This window comes from Vidua macroura, chromosome 20 (genome assembly GCF_024509145.1).
Source record: "Vidua macroura isolate BioBank_ID:100142 chromosome 20, ASM2450914v1, whole genome shotgun sequence".
NCBI lineage: Eukaryota > Metazoa > Chordata > Aves > Passeriformes > Viduidae > Vidua > Vidua macroura.
The window spans coordinates 3,822,813-3,845,304 of NC_071590.1; the positions used below are offsets into that span (position 1 = coordinate 3,822,813).

At 43.8% G+C, this 22,492-nt stretch overlaps 1 protein-coding gene across 2 annotated transcripts in view; it reads right to left on the reverse strand.

Moving 5' to 3' along the window:
• The window catches only part of SPNS2 (SPNS lysolipid transporter 2, sphingosine-1-phosphate), a 134,125-nt gene that overhangs the window by 22,103 nt on the left and 89,530 nt on the right, over nucleotides 1-22,492 (reverse strand). Inside the window, exons 8-11 of one of the 2 annotated variants that reach the window (XM_053995870.1) lie at nucleotides 22,111-22,300; nucleotides 16,552-16,617; nucleotides 9,541-9,639; nucleotides 8,272-8,350 (exon numbers count right to left, since the gene is read on the reverse strand). In XM_053995870.1, the coding sequence (XP_053851845.1) occupies nucleotides 8,318-8,350; nucleotides 9,541-9,639; nucleotides 16,552-16,617; nucleotides 22,111-22,300 (388 nt within the window). In that variant the 3' untranslated portion in view covers nucleotides 8,272-8,317. Of the gene's footprint in view, nucleotides 1-8,271; nucleotides 8,351-9,540; nucleotides 9,640-16,551; nucleotides 16,618-22,110; nucleotides 22,301-22,492 lie in introns of those variants that run through there. The other variant, XM_053995869.1, reaches the window with a different exon arrangement.

The window sequence follows — 22,492 nt, forward strand, 5'->3', positions numbered from 1 at the left end:
GCAGCAGTTGGGGTGGGTCTTAAGGCATTGGGTATTTAAATGTCTAGCTCTGTTTTTTATCCATGACTTTTTGTTGGGGGAGAAACAAAATTCTCCCTAATTTATACCAAAAGACTGCATGGAATTTGCAACATAAAATCCTACTGCTGTGCACACACGCGAATGAGCTCCAGAAATAGTCAAAGCTTGTGCAGCAACTTCAAAACTGCCACGTTACTGGTTATGGAAAAGCTGGAGCCAAACACAACCTACAAGCAAGTTCTGACATTCAAGGCTTAAGTCTTGACAATGAAAAGAACTGTCACATGCAGGAGAAATCACCAACTCACACTCTGCAGAGACCTGGAAGGTAAATGTGTGTGAGGAGATGCCTCAGCAGAGCCAAGCACAACAGAAGGTCCCAGAAGGAAGATGCTCATGGGGACTCAAAAGGACACTGGGTGTGTTTTAGCAGGGAGACTCTGGAGCACGGGGGGGTCTCAGTGTGTTTATGCCCTGTCACAGCTCAGCCTGGCTCCTGGGGAGGGATGGAAAGGAGGAGCTGCCAGCCCAGGGCTGGAGGTGACACCACTGCACATGCTGGAGCTGAGGACTGTCCTACAGGATGGAGCCCTCTCAAATAAGGGGGAGTGAATCAACACTGGAAGAGTGTAACTACAGAAAGAATTGAAGGGTTTTAGCTTGATTTGTCTGTTTCATGCCCTGCCCTAGAAAGGATGAGGAGAAAATTTCAGTGCTTGGGATATAGAAGAGTTCTAGTCCTCTCAAAAAGAACTTTATTCACAATGTAAAACACACGAAGAAAAACAAGAGTGTTACAAACAATTCTCATGTGAGACTCAAGGCAAATAAAGTGACCGTTAGTTGGAGAGATTTATTAAAAAACAGCAACAAGACTTGAATGTGAAAAGGATGCACCCACAGGAAAATAGCAGGATGTGCTCTGCATCCAGGATTCAGGGACATCAGCTGGTCATTAATTCCCTTTTGTATCCAGGCACCTTAATTCCAAACATTTCCCTTACTCTTCATTATGAAGCAGAATTTGGCATCGAGTCAATGTCTCTGTCAGGCTGCAATAGCCAGAATTGAGGATATTCTAAAACAGAAATCTAGACATTCTAAACCATTTTTCATTTTTGGGAATGGATACGATTATTCTCTAAAAGGACCAGACAATAAATCACTTGACAAATTGACATGGTAAGTCAGCAGCAGAGGATGAAAAGCCGTGCATGTGCTCCTGATTGCTTTCTCCATGGATGACATGATATTCTAGGATAAAAAACAGCTTTGAAAGTGTAAAATCTCCAAAAAATAAATCTCCCAATGCATTTTGTCCCACACCTTCCCTTCTAATGCATTGTGTTGACCTTTTATAGCAACAATCTCGTTATTATTAAATCTGCTCTATTTTTAATTTTTAACCAAACACATTCTGTAAATGCAGTTTAGAAAAAAATGCTTTTCCTTCCTTTCAAGGTATAATTCTTTCCACCAAGCTGCTGGGCTTCCTCACCCAGGTTCCATATAATTCACTGCCCAGTGTCTTCATCTCTTAACTCTAGAATTTTATCAGGGTGCACATATATGCTTTTGCTGTTAGCATTCACTGTTCTCTGTTAGTTTGTTCCAAACCACCTGCTCAGGCTGGAACTTTGGCATGTCCTCTCAAGAGGACACAGGACATAATTACAGACCTAGGCTCCAAGAATGACACACCGTTTGCCAAATGGTCTGCTCTGTATTGCCAATTTTGGGTTTTCCTTGCAATGACAGCATCCTGAGCTGGCCAACTGTGATTTGGCAAGACCCAATCAAACATAATTTTTGGTGTCTTTTCTCTAATAAGAGGAACAAACTGCGGGGGCTGTGCATGGCCGGTGCCAGCTCTGCAGCACAGAGCCATGTGTGGGATTCCTTCCTTTGTTCTTCCAGCTGGGGGGTGCCAAAAAGCTTCAAAACACGTATGCAGAATGTGGGGGTGGAAAACCAAGAGGGAAGTCCTGTTGCTGCTCTGCAGTCTAATCACAAGCCTTTGATACCAACCTAGCTGTGAAAGTTCACATCTCCTCCCTCACTGTGTAGCTCAGACCAAAAGGAATGACTTTGCTAAATAAACCTCAGCTTGAGGCGTTTTTACAGCAGAACATGGACAGCGTGTGCTCAGCTGGTGGCAGCCCCCTGGATGGAATCCAGCTGGAGACAGCTTCTGCTTTCTGGAGAGCCAACAGTGCAGCTGCAATGAGCACCATCCCAGCCCCAAACCCCCAGCTCTGTCTCCATCTGAGTGCAGGAGACAACAGAGGAACGAAGGAAAACTTCATTACTTTCTTGGGAAGAGTGTGGTGTGTGCTTTGGAACAGGGGACAGGCCATGGCTACAGTAGATGCCAAGGTGGGTTGAAGCCCAAGGAAGGCATCTGGATTCCATGTTCTGTCTCTCCTGAACAGTCTGGGTGGATAAATTAACTGATTTATTAATTACAGTGTAATGATAACAACATCTCTGAAATCACCATTTAATTTTCTCTCTCTTGTTGCTGAGTCATTATCTCAATTCCTCTGAAATTGGCTTCTCTAAATTTCTGACCTTGCCACTTGGGCATAAATCCTGCTACATAGAAGGGTATTTCTGGCACAAACATCTGATTTTCATGATTACCAGTTTGATACAAGACAGGTTCTCCCTGGCTGATTATTTCAGTACAGTTCCTTAACACAATATTCCCTGTAACCCCACAATGGTTTGAGATCCACCCACTCTCAAGTCAGTGTGAATTGAAAGGTTTCTTTAATTTTCTATCAAAAAAAGGGAATATTAATGCATATGAAGCTGAGAAAGCAAAAAGTAGGGATTTTATAAAGTAAACATTTTGCTGGGCCTGGGTGGGGGGGGGAGCAGAAGAGTTTACACTGTACTAAATGGCATGAGGAACACTTTATAATAAGAGGAAGTAAACCTGGTTTTTTAATGATATTTTCCCCTTCCCAGGATGACCAGGCTGCATTAAATACACGGTGCTGCCTTGAAAAAGGCTACAGTAAATTAAGATGCTCCATAGGGATGCTGCTTGCTGTGCCAGGACATGGACTTGGTACATCAGAGCAATATCTGCCCCATTTGCCCTGGACAGGGCTGGAAGTCTCTTTTCCTCAAGCCATTAACTGCCTTTCTCTCTGCTCTGGTCTGCCCAGGGATTGTCTAAGTTAAGACTGGACTTTCTCTGATCCCAGAGATGCCTCATAGCATGGGGAATGTGAAGGAACTCCCATGACAGGGTCCAGGTAGGTGAATGTGCCCATTGCCACGTTGAAACAGATCTGTGGCACAGCACCTTTAGCAGCATCCCTGTCCCCACCTCTCCTGGCAGCATGAGCCCCTTCCCTGAGATCTGTCTGTACATCCCATGATTCCTTGTGTTGAAGAGAACCTGGACACATTCTGAAAACATGAAAACTGCCCATCTTGGGAGCGTGCAGGATCCTTGGCAGCTCAGGGCAAGAAAACATTTATTCAAGGAGGTTTTCAGTGCACAGAGGAGTGACAAAGCAGATGAGACAGAACCTGAAGTACTCGAATGCAACAATGACCTGCTTTGGATTTCTGGGCTTTCTCTGATGAGTTACTTTCACCTACATTAAACATTTATCAAAAATACTGAGAACCCAAACATCTAACAAAGTCATGAACATGACAGATGCACAGATCTCTGAAAAAACACCAAAGCAGGCTGGGAACCCCTGGCACACAGCATTTTAGAGATGGGAAGTCATTTGGTATTTTATTGGCAAACTTAAATTTTATCTATTCCTGACTCATAAGGAGTGGGAAGCTTGTTAGCTCGTGGCAGTGAGGAGATCAATCCCATGAGGACTGGTCTCCAGGTGGTTAATTATCCTCTTATTTTGCAGTTGACAGCTATGTCAAAAATTTGGCCTTTCAGTGTACTATGAAAAAGGCTTTTAATTACTCAGGACCAGAGAAATCCTCAAAGTTACTGCTTGAAGGAACAGGTAATGAGGAGGAGGGGCTGGAGGTTCTCACCCTCACATTATTTCCCTGGCAAGCACAGTGGATATTCAGACTAGCAAGGCCAAGTTCCATTTTACCCACCACACTGTGTGTCATGCACAAGCATGAACGTGGGGAAAGATCTCTACAGGAGGAGTGATGCCATCAGGGTCACACCACACCTGTCAGGCAGCTGGGACTTGGTAAAGGAAGAACAATAAAAACCATAAATGTGTATCACATTTCATCTGCCAACTCTATCAGGTGATGGCAGATGCTGCTTATACAGACTCATATTCACTATATTAGAACATGCTGCAAAAGGCAACAAGACAGAGACCTCTGTTCCATCCTCAACCCCACAAGAGCAGTGGAATATCTCCTGATGGTCCATGAAACAGAGAGTGATGCCAGGAGAGTATTTTGCACATTTTTGTTTCAGGACATTACTGCCTTTTTGACCTTGAGCTCATCCCTTACCCTGTTTTGGCAGGACGGACAGGATGTGTAACCCCCAGCAGGCACCTAATGGGCCATGTTTGAGGAATGGCTGCATGGGTCACCCAGGGACAGAACACCCAGACTGCAGCATCACATCCCAATGATCCACTTTATTGCAATAAAGTGTTTTTAAGTCAGACAGAAGTGGATTTGACTCCCAGTGGGCTGTGGCCTGTTTTAGTTTAGCAAACTAAACTGGAGTAAGTGTCCTTCCAGAGCAAGCATGTCCTACTCTGAAGCAGCCATAGCATTTTAAACCATAAAATATGAATTTTAAACCATAATACATGAGTTCTGCTTTCTCAGGCAGGCAAGTCTTTAGACATAGAGCAACTTTCTATACAGATATACTTGGTGAGGTAAACACCTTCAAACCAAATCAACAAAAAGGTTGTTTCAAACTGGGCCAAGACCCTCTGAAATCTGCACCTCCAGGTAGAACTTTCATTAAAAAGTATCTTAATTGCTGCATTTACTACAGTTTTTCTTGCCTTGCCTCTAATGAAATGCTGATCTACTTGCCCTGATACTCTGCACCAGGGACAATTAACACTGCTCTGCTAATTACTTGCTAAAGGAAGGTGATTAGTATTCTTGCTGCTTAAATAGCTCATTAGGTTTATCAACCTGCTCAGAGGAAAGCTGGGGAAGGGAAAAAAGTGAAGGGTGCTAAGGCTCCCACAGTCCAGCTGGCATGGAGTAAAAGTGCTCCAGTAAAAGTGAAACAGCCCAGGAGGGCAGGGAAGATGGGAACCACCATCAGAGGGGTCCAGGGAGTTGGTTTTAGCCCATCAAAAGGTGCTGGTGGAGGAGAGCTATCTCTGGCACTTTAGAACATCCTCCTCACAGGCTGATGTTGCCAGGTGACAAGCAGATATAGACTGGTTTTCATCCTCAGACCTTCTGAACAGCTGAACAGCAAAGATGAGAGGGAGTTTGAGCAAACAGGAGAGCACCCAGCACCAGGGCAGCGAGGACAGTGTGTGCCCACACAGCACCTGCCTGGCACACAGGGACAGCACTGCCTGCAGCAGGTCCTGCTGGCATCACAGGCAGAGGCAAGGCAAGGGTGGAAGAGCAAAGTGCTCAGCAAATGACAAACTTGGAGGAAGGAAAGAAAAAGTCCCAAGCCACAGCCTTGAAATAAAACCCTCCTTCTGCCTGTATTCAGATTTCCAGAAGCAGAAGAGCAGTCAGGAAGTGGAGTGGGACACAAGAAGGATGATGTAAACACTGAGTGGGGTAAACAGGTTCATGCCTGTGCACAGTTGGACACAGGAGCACGGACTTACAGTTGTTTTATTTTAAAGGGCAACCAAGATCAAACCAGAATTAGTCATACAAAGAGCTGGAGTTGTGATGCAGCCTGAGAAGAGTTAACTATTTCACATGCTGCTGCCACTGCCCTCCACTTGCTCTTCTGAGTCTGAAATGTTGTCTGGGCAGCAGTTGAACACCTTTATCTGATACTCAACATTAATGGTGTGATTTGGGGCATTTCTCTTAACACTTCTGTGCTCCAGCAATCGTGTCTGCATAGTGGGAGTGGTCAAAACCAGAAAAGTACTACACATATTTGGGTGCAATGCACTGAGCAGGTGAGATTTCTCACCGACTGCCTCAAGAATAAAGTGTGGAGTGACTCTGGAGGTGTTAAAAAGGAATTATTTAAACTACAGGTTGGTTATAAACCCTAGACTGACTTCCCCAACCCCTCCTCCTACAATAACAAAGATCCTGGAAAAAGTTACAGCTCTCTAGGAATAAAAGCTGTCTCATCTACTGAACTTCTGCAGCAATGCCTATTATTTGGAAATGAACAGGCAGTGCTGATTTACAGTAAATGATCTCAGAGCTTGCCATGTAGTAAAGCTTTATGCAAATTACAGTTGCCACCCTAAAGCTGCATTTGCATAACTCCTTTGTATGTCAATCTTAAGCCTTTTTACCATAATAAAAGTTATCAATATTTAAAGAGACATGAAAAATAGCCACACATATGTGCTCCCTGCCACTTAGCTTTTAAGCACTAATGTGTATTTGCTGCTTTGGGTGGTTAAAGGAGCTTCAGGGCAAGATTTGGAATGGGGTGAAGTTACAGAATGTCACCTTGAGCTCTCAGGACACACCCCAGAGCACAGCAGCAACTGCACACCTGAGGCTGTGGCTGATCAGCACCTTCTATGTTCCACATGGGGGTTTTAAGATCAATACCACGTTTATTGGTATCCAGCAGAGATAACTGCCTGCCACAGCTTGGTCCTGCAAGGACAAGGGTCCCCAGTTCTTTATTATGATCATTGCTAGAGGGAATCTCACTATAAACTCACCAAAACCATGTAGGATTTCAGCTATGTTTGATCAAAGCACTGATCATTTAGTGAGGGAACTTCAGGGGAATTCTGTAAGCAGTTGGAAGGCACAGCAGAGCTCCAGGATCCCAGTGAACCCAAGTGAGCAGGAGGCTGAGTTTCACCCATTCTTAGCTTGCCTGTTACTGCAGCTCACAGAATCATTAAGGTTGGAAAAGATCTCTGAGATGATGAAGTCCAACCTGTGACTGAATATCAGCTTGTAAACCAGACCAGAGCACCGAGTGCCACATCCAATCCTTCCTTGGACACCCCCAGGGCCTTCTGCTGCTCTCCTTCAAAACCCTTCCCCTGCTCTTGGTCTGCTTTGTGAAGAGTCTGGAGTCACAGCAGTGGGAGCTGATGGCCTCAGTGTGGGGATTCCCAGAAGGACTGTGGGAATCAGGTTCCCAAATTTCCCTTAAATCCAGCAGGAGTGGGTTACTCAGCCCTCACAGACTGCCTTGAAAATCCTGGTCAGAATCTGAGCCCCTTCTGCAACCTGCCCAGGTAGGGCTTCAGTGCTGCATGGGGTTTCTCCATCCTGCACTGCAGCTGGACAATTCCTGTGGTTTTTAACACCCAGGGTCAGTGCTTGCCTTAGCTCTGGTGAGAAGTTGCCTGTCCTTTCACTTTAAATAGTATTTGTTTTCCTGTGTTATGTGGAGCTGTAGCTGACCTTTCAGTCCTGGTAGCAGAGGGAGGATGAATCAGGCCAGCCAGAAAAGAGGCTGCACAAATGGATGTTGGCTCTTTTCATGGCGTGAGTGCCTCACTCCTCCTCTTCTGCACAGAGCCTTGGACCTGCATCACCTCCTCCCAAATCACAACTGCCCAACAATTACAGCATTAGAAAAGGATAATTCAAAATAATAACAAGTATTTTCCCAGTCTAAAGAAAGCCTAATGCTATTAAATTGGGGTTATACATATTTCAGCCAAGAATCCTTAAGTAACTCACAAGTTGCTTGATCTCTGAATACCAGCAGGGCAAGGCACATTATTTCTACAACCAAAGACCTTTTATTTTTAATCTATGACATTGAAGAGCCCCAGGCAACTTTCAAGAATAATTGCAATCATTCAGGGCCCTAGGTATTCCTCCTGGACATCCCTCTTTTCTAAGGAAAAGGATGAACATGCAGCAGAGTCACCTGAGGCAGCCTGGCCTGCCCCAGCCCTGCCCTTATCTCCAGCCCCTGTCCTGCCTGGCTCCTTCTCCTCTCCCACATTCCCTACATCACCTGCCCTGCATGAAGCAGCCCTCCCTGCAATTCCTTTGTTCTTGCCACCTTCAAATAACTTCTAAAATAAGACTGTTTCTCCCCAGGTACCCAGAACATCGAAGTAAATAAAGAGTTAAGCTAAATTGTGCATTTTTATTCTCTTGAGAGATTTCTCATTTCTTTGGTCTTCTCAGTCTTATCTCTATCTGCCTTCTCCTGTGTGCTTCAGAGGGCTACAGAGCAGCCATAGCATTGCCACTGAAAAGTAAACATTGAGGTATATTTGAACAGATATACTCACAAAATTAAATATATATAAATAAATATCTGTAGCTACACACACTAGTGTCTACAGGATGAATAGATGAGCAATGGCTGTAAAAAATAAAAAATAAAAAAGCCCCAGAGCACCCAGCAGCTGTGTCTGAGCTGGAGGAGCACATCAAAGGCCTGTCTCTCAGGTGATGGGACCAGTGAAGATCCCAGTTACATCCCTGGGAAGCAGCACTTTCAACACATCAGGAGCAGGGTCACTTATGGAGTTCTGGGGGAGCTACTGTATTTTATAAATTATGATCTGTGATCTCTGAAACTCCATGCATCAAACTCCACTGAAGGAAGAAGACATTTCCCCAGTATATCCAGATTTCTTTTCCTCATTACATTTCCCAGGCCTTTTATTTTCAACTGTGAATGTTCCCTGACTGCCAGATTTTGGAGCTGGGTCTCTTGCTCTGCTCTGCAGTAGGATAAGGGTGGCATAGGAAGGGAGATCCGCACTCAGACCAAGGCCAGCCACTGAAGCAGTCACAGAAAGGAACCCAAAGTGAACACCCAAGGAAGGAATACTAACAAAAATCCCTGTCTGGCCACTGCCCAGGCTCCCCAGGATGTGGCCATGGCCCCAAGGCTGCCAGAGCTCCAGGAGCATTTGGACAACGCTCTCAGGCACAGGGTGGGATTGCTGGTGTGCCTGTGCAGGGCCAGGAGCTGGACTGGATGATCTTTGTCAGTCCCTTCCAGCCCAGAATATTCTGTGGCTCTATGATTTACTATCTCACAAAGCAGGTACAGCTGTGTGTTGCTGCCCATAAACAGGTATTTGGTTTCTGAGGTCAGTTAACAACTAAACACACACATGACTCTCTTCCATCCTAATTTCTATGGCACCCACACCACAGCAAGAACACTCTCTCTTTCCAGAGCTGTGAGCTTTATAAACACCTTAGGTTAAAAAGATGTGGAAGCTTATTTCCCACCCAAGTAGTCCCCCCTGGTTTGAACTGCAGCTCACAACAACCCAACCAGGTAAAAAAAGTGGCACTGCTCTGCAGCACTTCCCATTCTGCTGACAGGCCTTCCTTCCCAGCAGGATCTAACCTGGAATTTCAGATGAGCAGTTTGGAAAAAAAGAGCAAACCCTGCCAGAGCCTGCTGTGAGCACTTACAAATCCAATGAGATAAGGACTGCCAGCATCTCCCAGGAGGTGTGAAGTGAAACTCTGCAAGGCCACTGCGGTTGCACGGCGAGTTGGAATGACCACGTACTGCAAAGAAGGGGAAAGAAACAAAAAATAGGTAAAGAAGCTGAAATAAGACCCTGCCCATCTGCCTTGTACTGCTCAGTTCATGCCCAGGGCAGCACAGAACAAACCAGCCACCCCAGACACAGGCACTGGCCAGCCCATGGCTGGCTCAGGCAGCTCTGCCCTCTGCTCCACTCTCAGCTTGGACTACCAGCTTTGCCCACAAGACACTTTGCTGTTGCTCTTCAGACTGCATTTTACTTTGCTGGTGGGGAGAATGAAATTTAAAGTTGCTCAACACTATCAGCCTTCCAACCAAGGACTGTGCTGTAACCTGGGATATTTGGTTTACTCCATAACAAAAGTCATTTTATTTCCTCAACTATCAGCAATCCACATCAGTATGAAAGGTCACGGTCACACATCCTCCCCTCCCACTCCATCTCTAGCCACTTTACATTTTTCTCAAAAATTTGTGATTCCATTTGTGAAAAGTGACAAAGTCACATTAGGAAAATTTTCCATAGCCAAGATACTGTATTTTGGTCTCCACTCCTCTAATAGGACATGACACCCATAGCCAGGTCATGCAGAATCAGTCAGATTACACAGGAGCAGTGGAAAACACAAATTACTTCCCCATGAAGGGACTATAGCTCACAGATAACAGAGCCCTAACCACAGAAAAGGATTAAAAATAAAAAAAACCCCAGCAATCCCCTGTCCTGTGGAATGACCTTAATTTTATAATACACTTTTTAGAGGCAGAAGAAAGTAATTGTCTCTTGCATAAATTGTTAAAAACTCTGGCTAAGGACATCTGCATCAAGTCCACATATCCCAGTTTATGAATTGATTCTGTCTTGATTTAAAGGCTGGAAGTAATGAAGAATTCAATAGGTCTCTAAATCCAAGTGAGCATTGTTTCTGCCTGTAAGCACTGATCTCACTGTGCCTTTTGCTGTGCCCGTGACACGAATGACTCTTGTTCAGCCCTTTGGAGACCATGATCCCTTTTATTTACCCACTTTCTCTCTGATGGGCTGCCTTCAGGCCTTCTTTAGAAGTCCTGCCTTGCCAGGACCCTGCAATCCTTTCCCAAAGTGATTTATTAATTAAATGTGACATTTCAGGAATGGCCCAGCCCCAGCCAGAGACACACAGATCCTTTACCTGGACTGACTGGCAGGGAGGACTCACTCAGGGCACAGGACTAAAGTACAGAGCAGTGCTTGAACTATTCCTCACAGGGAAGGGGAGTTGCCCTGTCTGCAGTGGAAAGAATTAGCATAAAGCCAGAAACAAAGAGTATTGAGAAAATCCACACTAAAAGAGAACTGATGCATATTTAAAATTATCATCTTGTTCCAAGCACAGACAATTCCCAATCATGGAAACTGGAAAATATGGAATATTAGATTAAATGCTTTTCCTTAGGGTTACCATGTGTGTTCAGATGACCTGCCAGTTCTTTCATCCCTGCTTTGACAAAGCTGCAAATGCACACTGCTAATGCACTTTCATGTCATGTATTAAGCAGGCACCCTGTTCAACTTCTTTTGTGCAACAGAAGAGCAAGATATGTTCAGATCCAGAGCAGCTGCCCAGCTGTGGATGTCAGGCCCTGCCCTCCTTTTGCATCCAGGAACTCAGAACACGACTTGAAGAGAGAAATCCCAAGAGGAAAATTAGCTCTAAACTTCATCAGAGACACAGAAATGTGCTGAAGGTCAGGATGTGAACAGTAGGAGAGCCCCACAATTCATTCCCACTCCCCAAAGAGACAGATAATGGATGCAACCTGGATAGACCAGCGAGAAGAAAAAAAAAATTAAGAGTGAGTTATTTTTTTTTTTCCCACCTGTCCCAGTTCACACAGGGCCAGTGGAGAAACATTCTGCAAGAGCTCTTTGGGAAAGGGCATCTCAGTAGATAAAGTGAAATTCTACCTAATTCTTTCTCTTAAGTTTTGTTACCCAATCTGGAGAAAATAAATCTGCCTGGTTCTGTATTCTATCCATTTCTGTAGCAAAAGGACAAAAGAAATGGCACATTTATTAAACATTTACCACTTTCAGGGAGTGGCAGTGAATTGATGCTAATTAGAGGAAGAAATCTTAATGATACCTGTATCATATATGTGCATGCATATATAAATATTTATACACATGAATACACACATATATTAGAAATAATTTTGCATGTGTAGCTATATTATGCAAACACAGTTTTGCAAGTAGAAGTACAGTTTCCAGCTTAACTGAAGAAGTTACTGATGGCTGAAACACCATGAAGTGCTAAAACTTGGTATATTTGGTCTGGAATTCAAGAGACAAACACCCCTCTCAAAGCAAAAACCCAGCACGTAGCAAGCAAATGAATATGTCCTCCTTGAAAAACATATTGGAAAGAAAAAAAAAAAGCTTAAACCAGCACCTCCAAAAAACAACAAAAAATACTCCACCCTACCCCTACTTAAAAAACATTTTTTGTTCTGATGGACAGGAAGCAGAAGCAGTTGGTAGCAAACATCTACTGTTCTTAGAAGACAAGTAAATTATAACTCTAAATGGGCATTTCAATACTAAAATAGACCTAAATTCAAACCATGCACAGCCTGGTTTGAACATCCCACAGAAACTGGAGGTGGGAGAGCCACAGCAGCCAAGGAGGAAGCCTGTGGGATTGTCCTGGCTCATCCCTGATTCCAGGTTCAGAGGCAGGCAGCACAGAGGATGGGCAGGGTGGCTGACCAAGCAGCTCTGCAAACCTCTGCTCTTTAAATAGAGGTTCAGAATGGCCAGGGATTACTGCTGACATCTCCTTCCTGTGATGAAACCAGCAGGAGCTGGTCTGAAAAAAGTTAATGGGGAAAGCCAAGGAGAGATTACCCTTCTCCCAGGAAAAGGCCATGTGCCAAAGAGCTAAGTTCTGATGTTTATGTCTAAGCTTGGATAGAAACTCTACTTTCTCAAGCACTCTGCTGCCCTTTCTGGGTCAGGACAATTCATACTGGCCTCCTTCAGCACCAAAGACAAAGCAAACATGCACTAACACTGTTGCAGCCACTGACAGAACCTGGAAACAGCTCAGCTGTCCCTGCTGTTCAGAAAAGGGAAAGGCTGGAATCCAGAGAGACCCTCTATAAAAGCCAGGCAGACACTGTCAAAAAAAAAAAAAAGCTCCTAAATTAAGTGAAAGGAGGCTGCTGTGGTTTCCATTGCCCAGCACCATGGAGCAGAACACCTCCACCTGCAGCCCTTGGATGTTTGGGGTGGGCTGTGTTCCCTCATTCTCAGGCATTCCTCACCCTGCCTTCAAATCTAACCTGCAACACTTGGAGTATTGTGTGGAGACACTCACAGTAGCAACAACAAGAACCTCTGGAAATGCAATTTATCTTCAGCTATAAAAATAGGGCAGCATTTTGTACTAAATAAATAACTGGGCTTTATTTTTAGGGAAGGTAATCAGAATAAAAGCAACATTCCTACATGCCTATGGCACAGCTGTGCCTGTTCCAAGCCTAAGGGAAGACTTTGACTTTACAACAAAGCATCAAAGCAGCTCCTCCATGGCAGGTCATGACCATTTAGAAAGAACTAATGTTTTAAAAGAAAACAAAAATATGCAGAGCGATTTTTTTGCATGAATGTCAGGACTATGAATAAACTGGAGGATGGCTTTTCTCAGCAAAGACCTAAAGAGACTGTGATTGAAATAGAGGCACTTTAAATTGCTTTGTGGCTCTTAGACAAAAATTCCAAGCCCCTGTCCATCATCTCTGTTTTTGAGAGGTGGTATGGAGGAAACCCCCACTATTAGCACCAGATTCCCACAAAGCCCCCCACACTGCACATGTCTCAGAGTGTTTCACACTTGCCTGCTGCACTGAAGCTCATACATTATTGCTGTTATGAGGCAGTTTTAATGCTACTTTGGGGTTCTGGTAATTTTAAGGCCAATTTGCAAAGATGGCTGATGAAATCTGTTTCATAATTAGCAAGCTCCATACAAAATCCCTCCTTTCCCCAAGCACCATCTGAGCATGTGCCTGGGAGGAGATATGGAGAGTTGTGCTCAGGAGAATAAGACCTGTTTTGTACAAATTTGCATTCAGAACAAATATCAGCCTTTCAGAATCTCAGGCAGTGGAGAGGACTGCAGCACTCACAGTTTATCAGAGCCAGCACTTGGCACCTTGGACTGCAGAAAAGACAGGAGCAGTGGATGCAATGCAAGCACTGAGCTAGGAAAAGCCAACAATTTAATTGGAAGATAATAAGCAAACATCCTTGTTTTGCCATGGAAATTAAATTTGCAAAACCTCTGGAGGTCCTTAACAACTTGCCCGAGAGGATTCTTAAGCAGTCATGGGATGTGTAAATCTTGGGAAAGTTCTTAGACATCATCTGGGATGCAGTTTCCAAAAGCCTCACTCCTGGCATAATGAAATCAGCAAGAACAGTGTTCAGCCAGTATTGAGAACTTTTATCCATGAAAACAGGGTAATATTTATGTATAGGATGAAAGTGTTGTTAAGCTTATGCTAATAATGCTTTTAAACTCCTTCCTAGCCTCAGGCAAGAACAGACACACTTCTGATTACACCAAATAAATAGTAATCAGTAAAATTAATTTGCCAAACATATAAAGTGCATCTGCTAAAGCATTTCCACATCTTTCTCTGGCAAGGACTTCCCACCAAGCTGTCTGTCAAAAGTGGCTGTAGCCTTGTCTCTCACCTATTGACAGTCTGAGTCCCTCTCATCCCCTGTGTGATCTGTCTACACTTCAGCCTGTCTGCTTCCAGCCCTGTCCTCATCTAAGTGATGCTTGCATTTATTTCTTTACAACTTTCATACGTCCATTGATGCTGTTAATGCATCAAGCTGGGCATTATATACAACCCTCAGTCCATTTTCCTAAACAGACCAGAGAACTGTGAGCTGAAAAGCTGGCAGCAATTACCAAAATCCATTTTTCAACATGGCTTTCTTTCCTGTGTTTTGGAAAATTGAGCTATTATTTCCAGTCATTTCTTAGAGAACTCTTTTGCACTAAAGCAACATAAATAACTGCAAATGCATCCCTACGAAATGCAACTGACTATAGGATGCTGGTAAGACAGATGGCATATCCTAAAAAAGCTGTTAAAAAGCTACAGGATATTGAAGTCACATTGAAATCAACACAGAAAACCTCTGTTTTAAATGGGACAATGATGGCAGCCCTAATACCCTTGATATAACACAGCAGTTGGTTGAAAATATCTTTTGGGGTTACTTTGAGACAACACAGGTCAAATTTCAGGTCAGATGTTCTGGAGGACCTTTAGCATATCTGACAGGATCCTCCCTCCTGGCAGCTGGGACCACCTCAGCTGAGCCCTCACCTGGGCCAGCCAATGTTAAGAAGGTGTAAAACAGCTGCTATTTAAACCTCTCCAGTAATTCTGAGTGGAGAGAACTGGGATTGCTCCTGGGAACACCACAGCCAGAGGCAGGATGTGATAGGAAGCTCTGGCAGGAGGCAGGAATGAGCAGCTACACATATTGTACTGTAATTTCTTCCTCAGCACAGCTGTCTCCAGGCTGCACATCTGTGCAAGTGTTGAGATCCCACATTATGAATGGCCACAGCAGCCTTGAACTCAGCACAAGCTGCAAAAGCCCATGGAAGTCCCAGGGAAGCCCCACAGAGCTCTGTCCCACCACTGCTGACCTGGCAGCAGAAACCTTGGGAATTAAAAGCCATCCAATGCTACCAGAGTACACTGACAACCTTTGTTTCTCTGTGCTTTACCCACACTGAGAGGAGTGGATTTAACCACCCACCCCACCTCTCAAAGCGTTTCCTGCACAAAGGAGTGAAAGATGGAAAGTTCATCAGGCAATGCAGTGATGCCAACTGCAGAGCTACTTCAAAATATAAACACAACCTTGAACTTCAACATAAACACAGCTTAAGCAGAGGCTTGAAGTTCTTTGCTGAATCAATACATCAGCACCATTATCTTTACATCTAAGAATACTGAGCCCGATTGTTTCCTCGCTGATGTTTGCATAACCAACAAATACAAGTCAAGGGAGTTTTCTATTGATATTATATTTTTAGTTCTGTCAACAAGCTGACAAAAGACCTCGGGAAAGTCCTGTAATGGTTCTGTGCCTTTGTGCCTTTCTTTTCATACAATTAGCAACACCTCCTTCACAACAGGGCTTCAACATATGTTTGATGGGCTCTGATGGAAACCTCTACAAAACATGCAGAGCTCTTGAACAAATGTCCAGACTATTTCATGTGAAAATGAGGCTGCTGAGGTCACCTTGCTGATTTGAAAAACTTAAAAAGCTCTGTGGTGGAGAAAGAATAGAAAATAAAGGACACGAGTTGAGAAGTCCCTGACAGTTTCCTCCTGGACAAGGTGAACATGGTCCAAACATTCTTTATACTATCTTTTCCTCTCTGCTCTCCCAGAGGTGGGTTTCCATTGTGTATGTGTTGAAAGGTAGGTAGATGGGCTGCCTTTGTGGTCAGAGGAGGGAGGTAGGGAGGGAAGGATTTCCTATTGCAGAACAAAGCTGAGTTATTGATAACAAAGCCCACAAACGTGCTGACTTTTAGGAAATGCTGCCTGAATTCTGTGCTGGTGGGGTTTTGCACAAACACTTAAAATTTTGGGAAATTATTTGAATTCAGAAATGTTGTCCTTTCTGGACATCTCACCCTGGTGCTCAGAACAAAGGACAAAAGGGATCTTTTTTCTCTCTTTCTCCCTATGTCACTTTTCAGTAAGCAAAAATAATATTGAAAACCAGAATAGGCTAAAGTAGGGACTAGGATCTAGAAGAAATTGTGAACTTCAGGCTGTTCTTGCAAGTTGACAAACTGCTCTGAACACAGGAAGATGCTGTTCCAAAGTGCACTCACCATTAGTATGTCTGCTGTGATAGCCCAGTTTGAGAACAGAAGAGTTTCTCCGATAAAAATGCAAATCTGTTGTAACAAAACACAGAAAAGGGAGAAGATTTATTCGCTTGACATTGAGAGGAAAAATAACCTGTCACAAACTTTCTTTTGTTGCTTATTCTTCTCATACCTACACAGCACACTCCTTGTTGTTGTTGTGGTTTATCCTGACTATTAAGAAACCATAGACTTGTATCAGAGCTCTAGAGGGCTGAAATGTTGTTATTGTAAACTAAGTTTATGATCTACAGAGCAGCTAAATTAAAGGCTGACACATTTGATTTTAGAAGAACATGAAAAACCAGCATGAAGACACAGCCCCAGGCTTGCATACTTAGAATCACAGAATTGTTGAGGTTGGAAAAGCCCTTTAAGGATCATCAAGTCCAACTTGCACTATTCTTTTCCAAAGAGCCAGTTAGAAAAGGCAAGAAAGCCACAGCTCCCCAAAGCACAGCTATTTCCATTCCTGGGAACCAAGTTATGTGTTCAGCTCTGTAGCAAACCAGCTGAGGCTCTCTGTAGAGAGCTGTGGAGGATCCCTTCCCTCCCTGACAGCATTAAACAGGTAGTATCTGTCCAGTGGAGACTGGAATGAAGTATGGCCTTTGCAACATCAGTGTCTTGTGGTGAAATCCCTGGCTCTGTGGAGATAGTCAGCAAGAGACATTAAAAGCCACAGAACTGCAAGAGTGGCAGCTGATGTGACATGATGTGACCACTGCCACTGTCTTTCCCACACACCAGTTGAGGTTGCCTAAACCCCTCAGACCACCCTGTCAATGCCAGGAATAATGTGCTTTATTTAGCAAGTCTTATGCACAGGAGCTTCCTCTATTTGTTTCTAAAATTGTCTTTGTTTCCCAAATATTTTCCCTCCCTATCCTCTTTCTCTGTGACTGAATCTGCTTCCTCTGTGATGGTGTCCAAGCCAGTCATTAGAGCCCAGCTGGTCAGTTAGGAAATCTCTATTTCCATTTTCCCATTGCCCACGGGTCTGCCTTGAGATTGGCTCTCACTGGAAATGACACCTGCCAAGGTAAGAACACATCCAATAAGCCAAGGTGCTGTCAGGAGCTGAAGCCACGTGTCCCATGGGTACTGGGTACATATTCAGACCTGCTCTGAAATCTGTCCTGCTACAGCTTTGCAGCTGCTGTTGCTGGGGTTCTGTGGCTGGAGAGACTAAGCTGAGCTTGGGAACAATGGAATCACAGTTGTCAGTGCAGCATCAATGTGCCCTGCCTGCTCCCAGCACTGCAAACAGGCAACTGCTTGCCTTGAGCTGCTGTGAACTGCACACATTTGAATTCCTACAGGCAGCAAGAACTTGTCCCTTGTGCAGGAATTTAGCACAAGTCCTTTAAATAAATCACTGAAATGCTACAAACTTCAGAGCACACCAGTTCTGAGCTGATGAATGTGTACTTCAATCAATCCATGAAATGTGAGATTAATAGGTGAGTACTGGTAAAAGGAAAAAAGGAACAAGAGGAAAATCAAAAGTAGGATAGAAGATACATTAAAAAAATGTCTGTCCTTCAGCTGCTGATGGGGACTTATAAAAATGAGTTCACCCACTGCAAAGGGCATGTGAGGATATGTGGCATTTCTGCAGAAGGGAGACTCTAGGGAAGCTTACAGTGAATAGGGCAGCCCCAGAGCAGATAATAGCTCCTAAAATGCTCACAGTTTTGACTCCTCACAGACTTTTTGAAGCCTCATTTTACACTGAGACTTCACCTCTACTTATACATCTGTTTCTGACTCCAGCTGTGCTGTGTAACATCTCACCAGTCCATTTGGTGTCTGATTGCTTATCTGTGCTTTTCTGTTTAAGTGATCAGTCAGCCAATTCTGACTCCCAAAAACTATAAATAAAGTAGATTTCAGAATGGACACAGCAGCAGCTCTCATAGCAAGTTCTAAGCAGGTTACAAATGCCTTCCATGACTGTTTTCAAAGGGCGTAGCTGTCAATATCTTCATTATTTGTATTTCTCTCAGAAATGGTGGGTAACACACCCTCATGTACTCCTGAATTTGGAGCATTCTACCTCCAGCTCAGTTCTGGGCAATATTGATGCCTCAGAAATAGGCAGGTCACCAACAACATGACAGCAGAAAGTCCCTGGGGTTGAGACTAAGATGCTGTAAAAGCTCTCTGGCAAGGTTTTACCCTGGGATTTGCTGTTTCTGCAAGATCATAAAATGTCTGAGGAATTTGGAACAGTGTCAAAGGAAGGCAAAGCAGAGCAGCTCTCTCCAGTCACTTGGAGATTTAAACAAGTGTAAAATCTGCAGTTGAAATGTCTGAGCAGTGTGAGATGATGATGCCACACATATAATGGGTTTCCAGAGACAGGTTTGAAAACCAAGTTTCAAAGAGTTTGTATTTCACAAAAAAGTGGAACTTACAGATATGCAAATTGGTGCTTTAAGGAGCTGGATTACAACACACAAATCCACACGCTGCAAGGAAAACTGAGTAAGAGGTGATTGGACTGTACAGCCAAATAAGATAGTAAAAGAGAGAAATACAGGTGTCTGGGCAGCTAAATTATACAGAAATGTTTGAGTCCACCTTGCCAGCCATTTTTCCACTGTCAATAATTTACTGGATCAGTATGAAAAGGTTGGCTGGAAAAAAAGTCACCTGTCTACCTGCCTCAGATAGGAGTGGCTGCTACAGAATGGGAACAGCAACTGCCCCCAGGGACCAAAATCAATTGCAAGAAAGGACTGAGCAGGACAGAAATAGTACATGTGCTCAGGGGAGGGAGAGAGCAGACAGTACACAGCATGTAAGGGGCAGGGTGATCGTGTTAATGGAAATGCAGGTCTTTTCCAAAAAGATAAAACCTATAAAACCAAGAAAGTAAAAAGCAAGAGCTCTGCAGGTTCTTGCTGGAGTGCTGAACACTTCATTTAAGCTGATGCCTGTATCAGTCAGCAATAAAGCTCTTGACTGTTAACTAAAGCAGGGAGGGAGATGGTGATCTGGTGGCCACTACAGCTCTCTCTCACAGTGAGAGAGAACATCATCTCATGGGAACCCACCTAATTGCTTGGAAGTGAGAATTTTAAGGCTCTGAGCCAAGGAGGGTTGCAAAAACATTCACTGTCAATTTTTGCATGGTGTGATCCATGACAGAAGCCTAAGGACAGTCACAGTACAGAAGGTTGGCAAATACCACCATGCTGGGGGACACACATTGCCTTGCCTTCCACAGACACAGAACTCAAGGATGTGAGCCAGCACAAGCTGTCAAGGAAGATATCAGAGACAAGAAAATCAACCCATAAATTGTACTGTATTGTTTCCAGAAGGAGATTTCATCATGGATTTTGAGATAAGGAAGGTAACCTAGCCCATCATCCATGTCCACCAGCCACAGAACACTCTCCCCTTCATAATGGACCAATGAGACTTAAAACAAAGAGCAATGAGAAACTGCTACACCGTGCAACCTGGCAATGCAGGTCTCCTACTCCTATTCCCCTTGAAATACAAGGGAATGTAACTCTCTGGAAGTCTGCAGGAGTGCAACAACTCTTTGAATTGCATGGAAAAACATGAATTTGTGTTAGAAACTTGCCTCAGAAAGACAATTCAGTATGGCACTGCCACAATGATACCTTGCATTATGAGACACTGGTAGCTCCAACCCAGACCTGTCCTCTCTTTCTGGGCATCAGGTTTCCAGCAGCAGAATATTTACAGCTATGGAGAGGCAGTGCTTCTTGCTTCAGCCTCACAGCATCACAAACAGGCTCATATTCTCTATACCCCCTGCATATGCAGCTGTAACTTCCTTTGCAAATCATTGACTCTTTATTAGATTTACTGCTCATCCGTAATAAAATAAATTGTTTCGAGGATTGTTTAAATGATACCATCTATATTTATATACTTAAACAATGCAGAATAGTCACATGGCTATTAAAAAATAGAAAAAAAGATAAAAATGAGATTAATAGCCACCTCCTGCTGCACAGTTTCTGCAAACAGTATTTCCAGCCTAGAAAGGGAAAAGTTTCTGTATAAAGAGACTGAACACCACAAACAAACATGTTTGTTTGACATGTTCAAACCTAGTGTCAGTTCTCAGACACTAGGTCTGAGAAAGGAGAAAATCACAGCTCTGTCTGCACAAAGAGGTGGAGGGAGCAGGTGAGGGGTGTGAAAGATCAATAAAAGGAGGGTTAGTGATTCACCAGCCAGTAACACCCTCTCACAGGTTGTCTGAGGTGATAATTTTTCTGCCAGTTCAAATGTTAGTTCATGGTCACCAACCAGACACCTAAATCTTAAATAGCTAGAGGAGGTATTCTTGGTTCTGTCTTAATGATTTTGAACTTCCACTCTTTCTGGTTGTGCTTCCCCATAACTGTGGCAGCTGCTGAAAGACTCTGCAAATAGCCATGGCCAGGCCAGTGCTCGAAACACAGAGAAATGAGGAACAGCAGGTGCCTGGTTACTTGTACAGGAATTCTGCTTGCTGGATGAGCAGGTGCTGCTGTGTGGAAGTGAAGGGTGGGCTTTCAGAAGGGATCCCACGACTCCAAACATCTCATACTTTCCCTTCATATACTTCTCCCAGGTCCCAGGCTTCTCTCATTTGGACATTAAAAGGGAACCAGAGACTTGTTCATTGCCTGGATTTTTACTCCCTACTGAAAACAAGATTCTAGCCTGAGGCTGGATTATTATAGTTGAGCTTTCCTTTTTCCCTTTAGTCTAACTAAAAGATGGTTGGTTTAGATGAGATGTAAGGAAGGAGGTTTTTAAAAGGTGATAAAGCATTGGCACAGGGTGGCCAGGAGGTGGTGGATGAGGAATTCCTGGAAATATTCAAAGCTGGATTGGAGGGGGCTCTCAGCAGCAAGGTCTAGTGAAAGTGGGGGTTGGATGACCTTCAAAAGTCTCTTCCAACCCAAACCATTCATTTATCTGAATCTATTTTATATTGTTTTATATAATTAAATTATAAGTACTCAGGGATTTTTAATCTGCATTTGTGCAGCATTAAGTACTGCAGGTTCCTGGGCTATGGTAATACAGATAACAAATTGAAATTACTGGCTTATTAATATTGGCTTGGTGCAATCCACCTGGTTATGGAAATGAATGGTACTGAAAGGGAGCCAAAAGCTTGCCCACAGACAAATTACACTGTAATTGTCATCTGGTACCACTGCAGCTACATTACCCTCACTGCAAGGGAAGTGCTCAATTTTCCTGTACCAAAACATTAGGCAAGAGCAATAAAGGTGTGGATTGAGGTGCAGATAGAACAGCCCAAAGGCTGTGGGTTTCCATGGAGCTCTGAATTCTGATGGCAGCAGGGATAAGCAGTTGAGATTTCAGGCACACACAGTGCCAGAATGCCAAGAGGCAAAAAGAAGGACATTCAGAAGGACACAGGCAAGAAAACATCCCAGGCTTTCTGCAGGGGACAATGCACACGGTCTTTAAGGAGCTTGGTAGGGGCTGGCATATGGAAAGGATTATACTCACATAGGCTCCCACGATGCTGCTCTTGGCTGCCACGAAGATCAGACAGATGAAGATGGCTGATCCCAGCATTCCAACAGCACAGACAAGAGGATCAGCTCGCTGCGTCTTGGACCGGCACCATTTGGTGGCTCCTGCCCCTGTGATAACACCCAGGAAGCCAGTGAAGCACGTGATTGCTCCGAAGATCAAACTACCCCAAAAAACAGGAAAGAAAGAAAGAAAATAAGCCCAAAATGGGCATAGTTTCTGGGTGTTGTTATTTTATTAGATACTATTATTTTACTGTTAATAATATAATTATTTGGGTAAACTGACTGATGGAAATTGGCACAATTTGCACAATGGTTTTTCAAATTTTAAATAAAACCAATGCTCATGATTT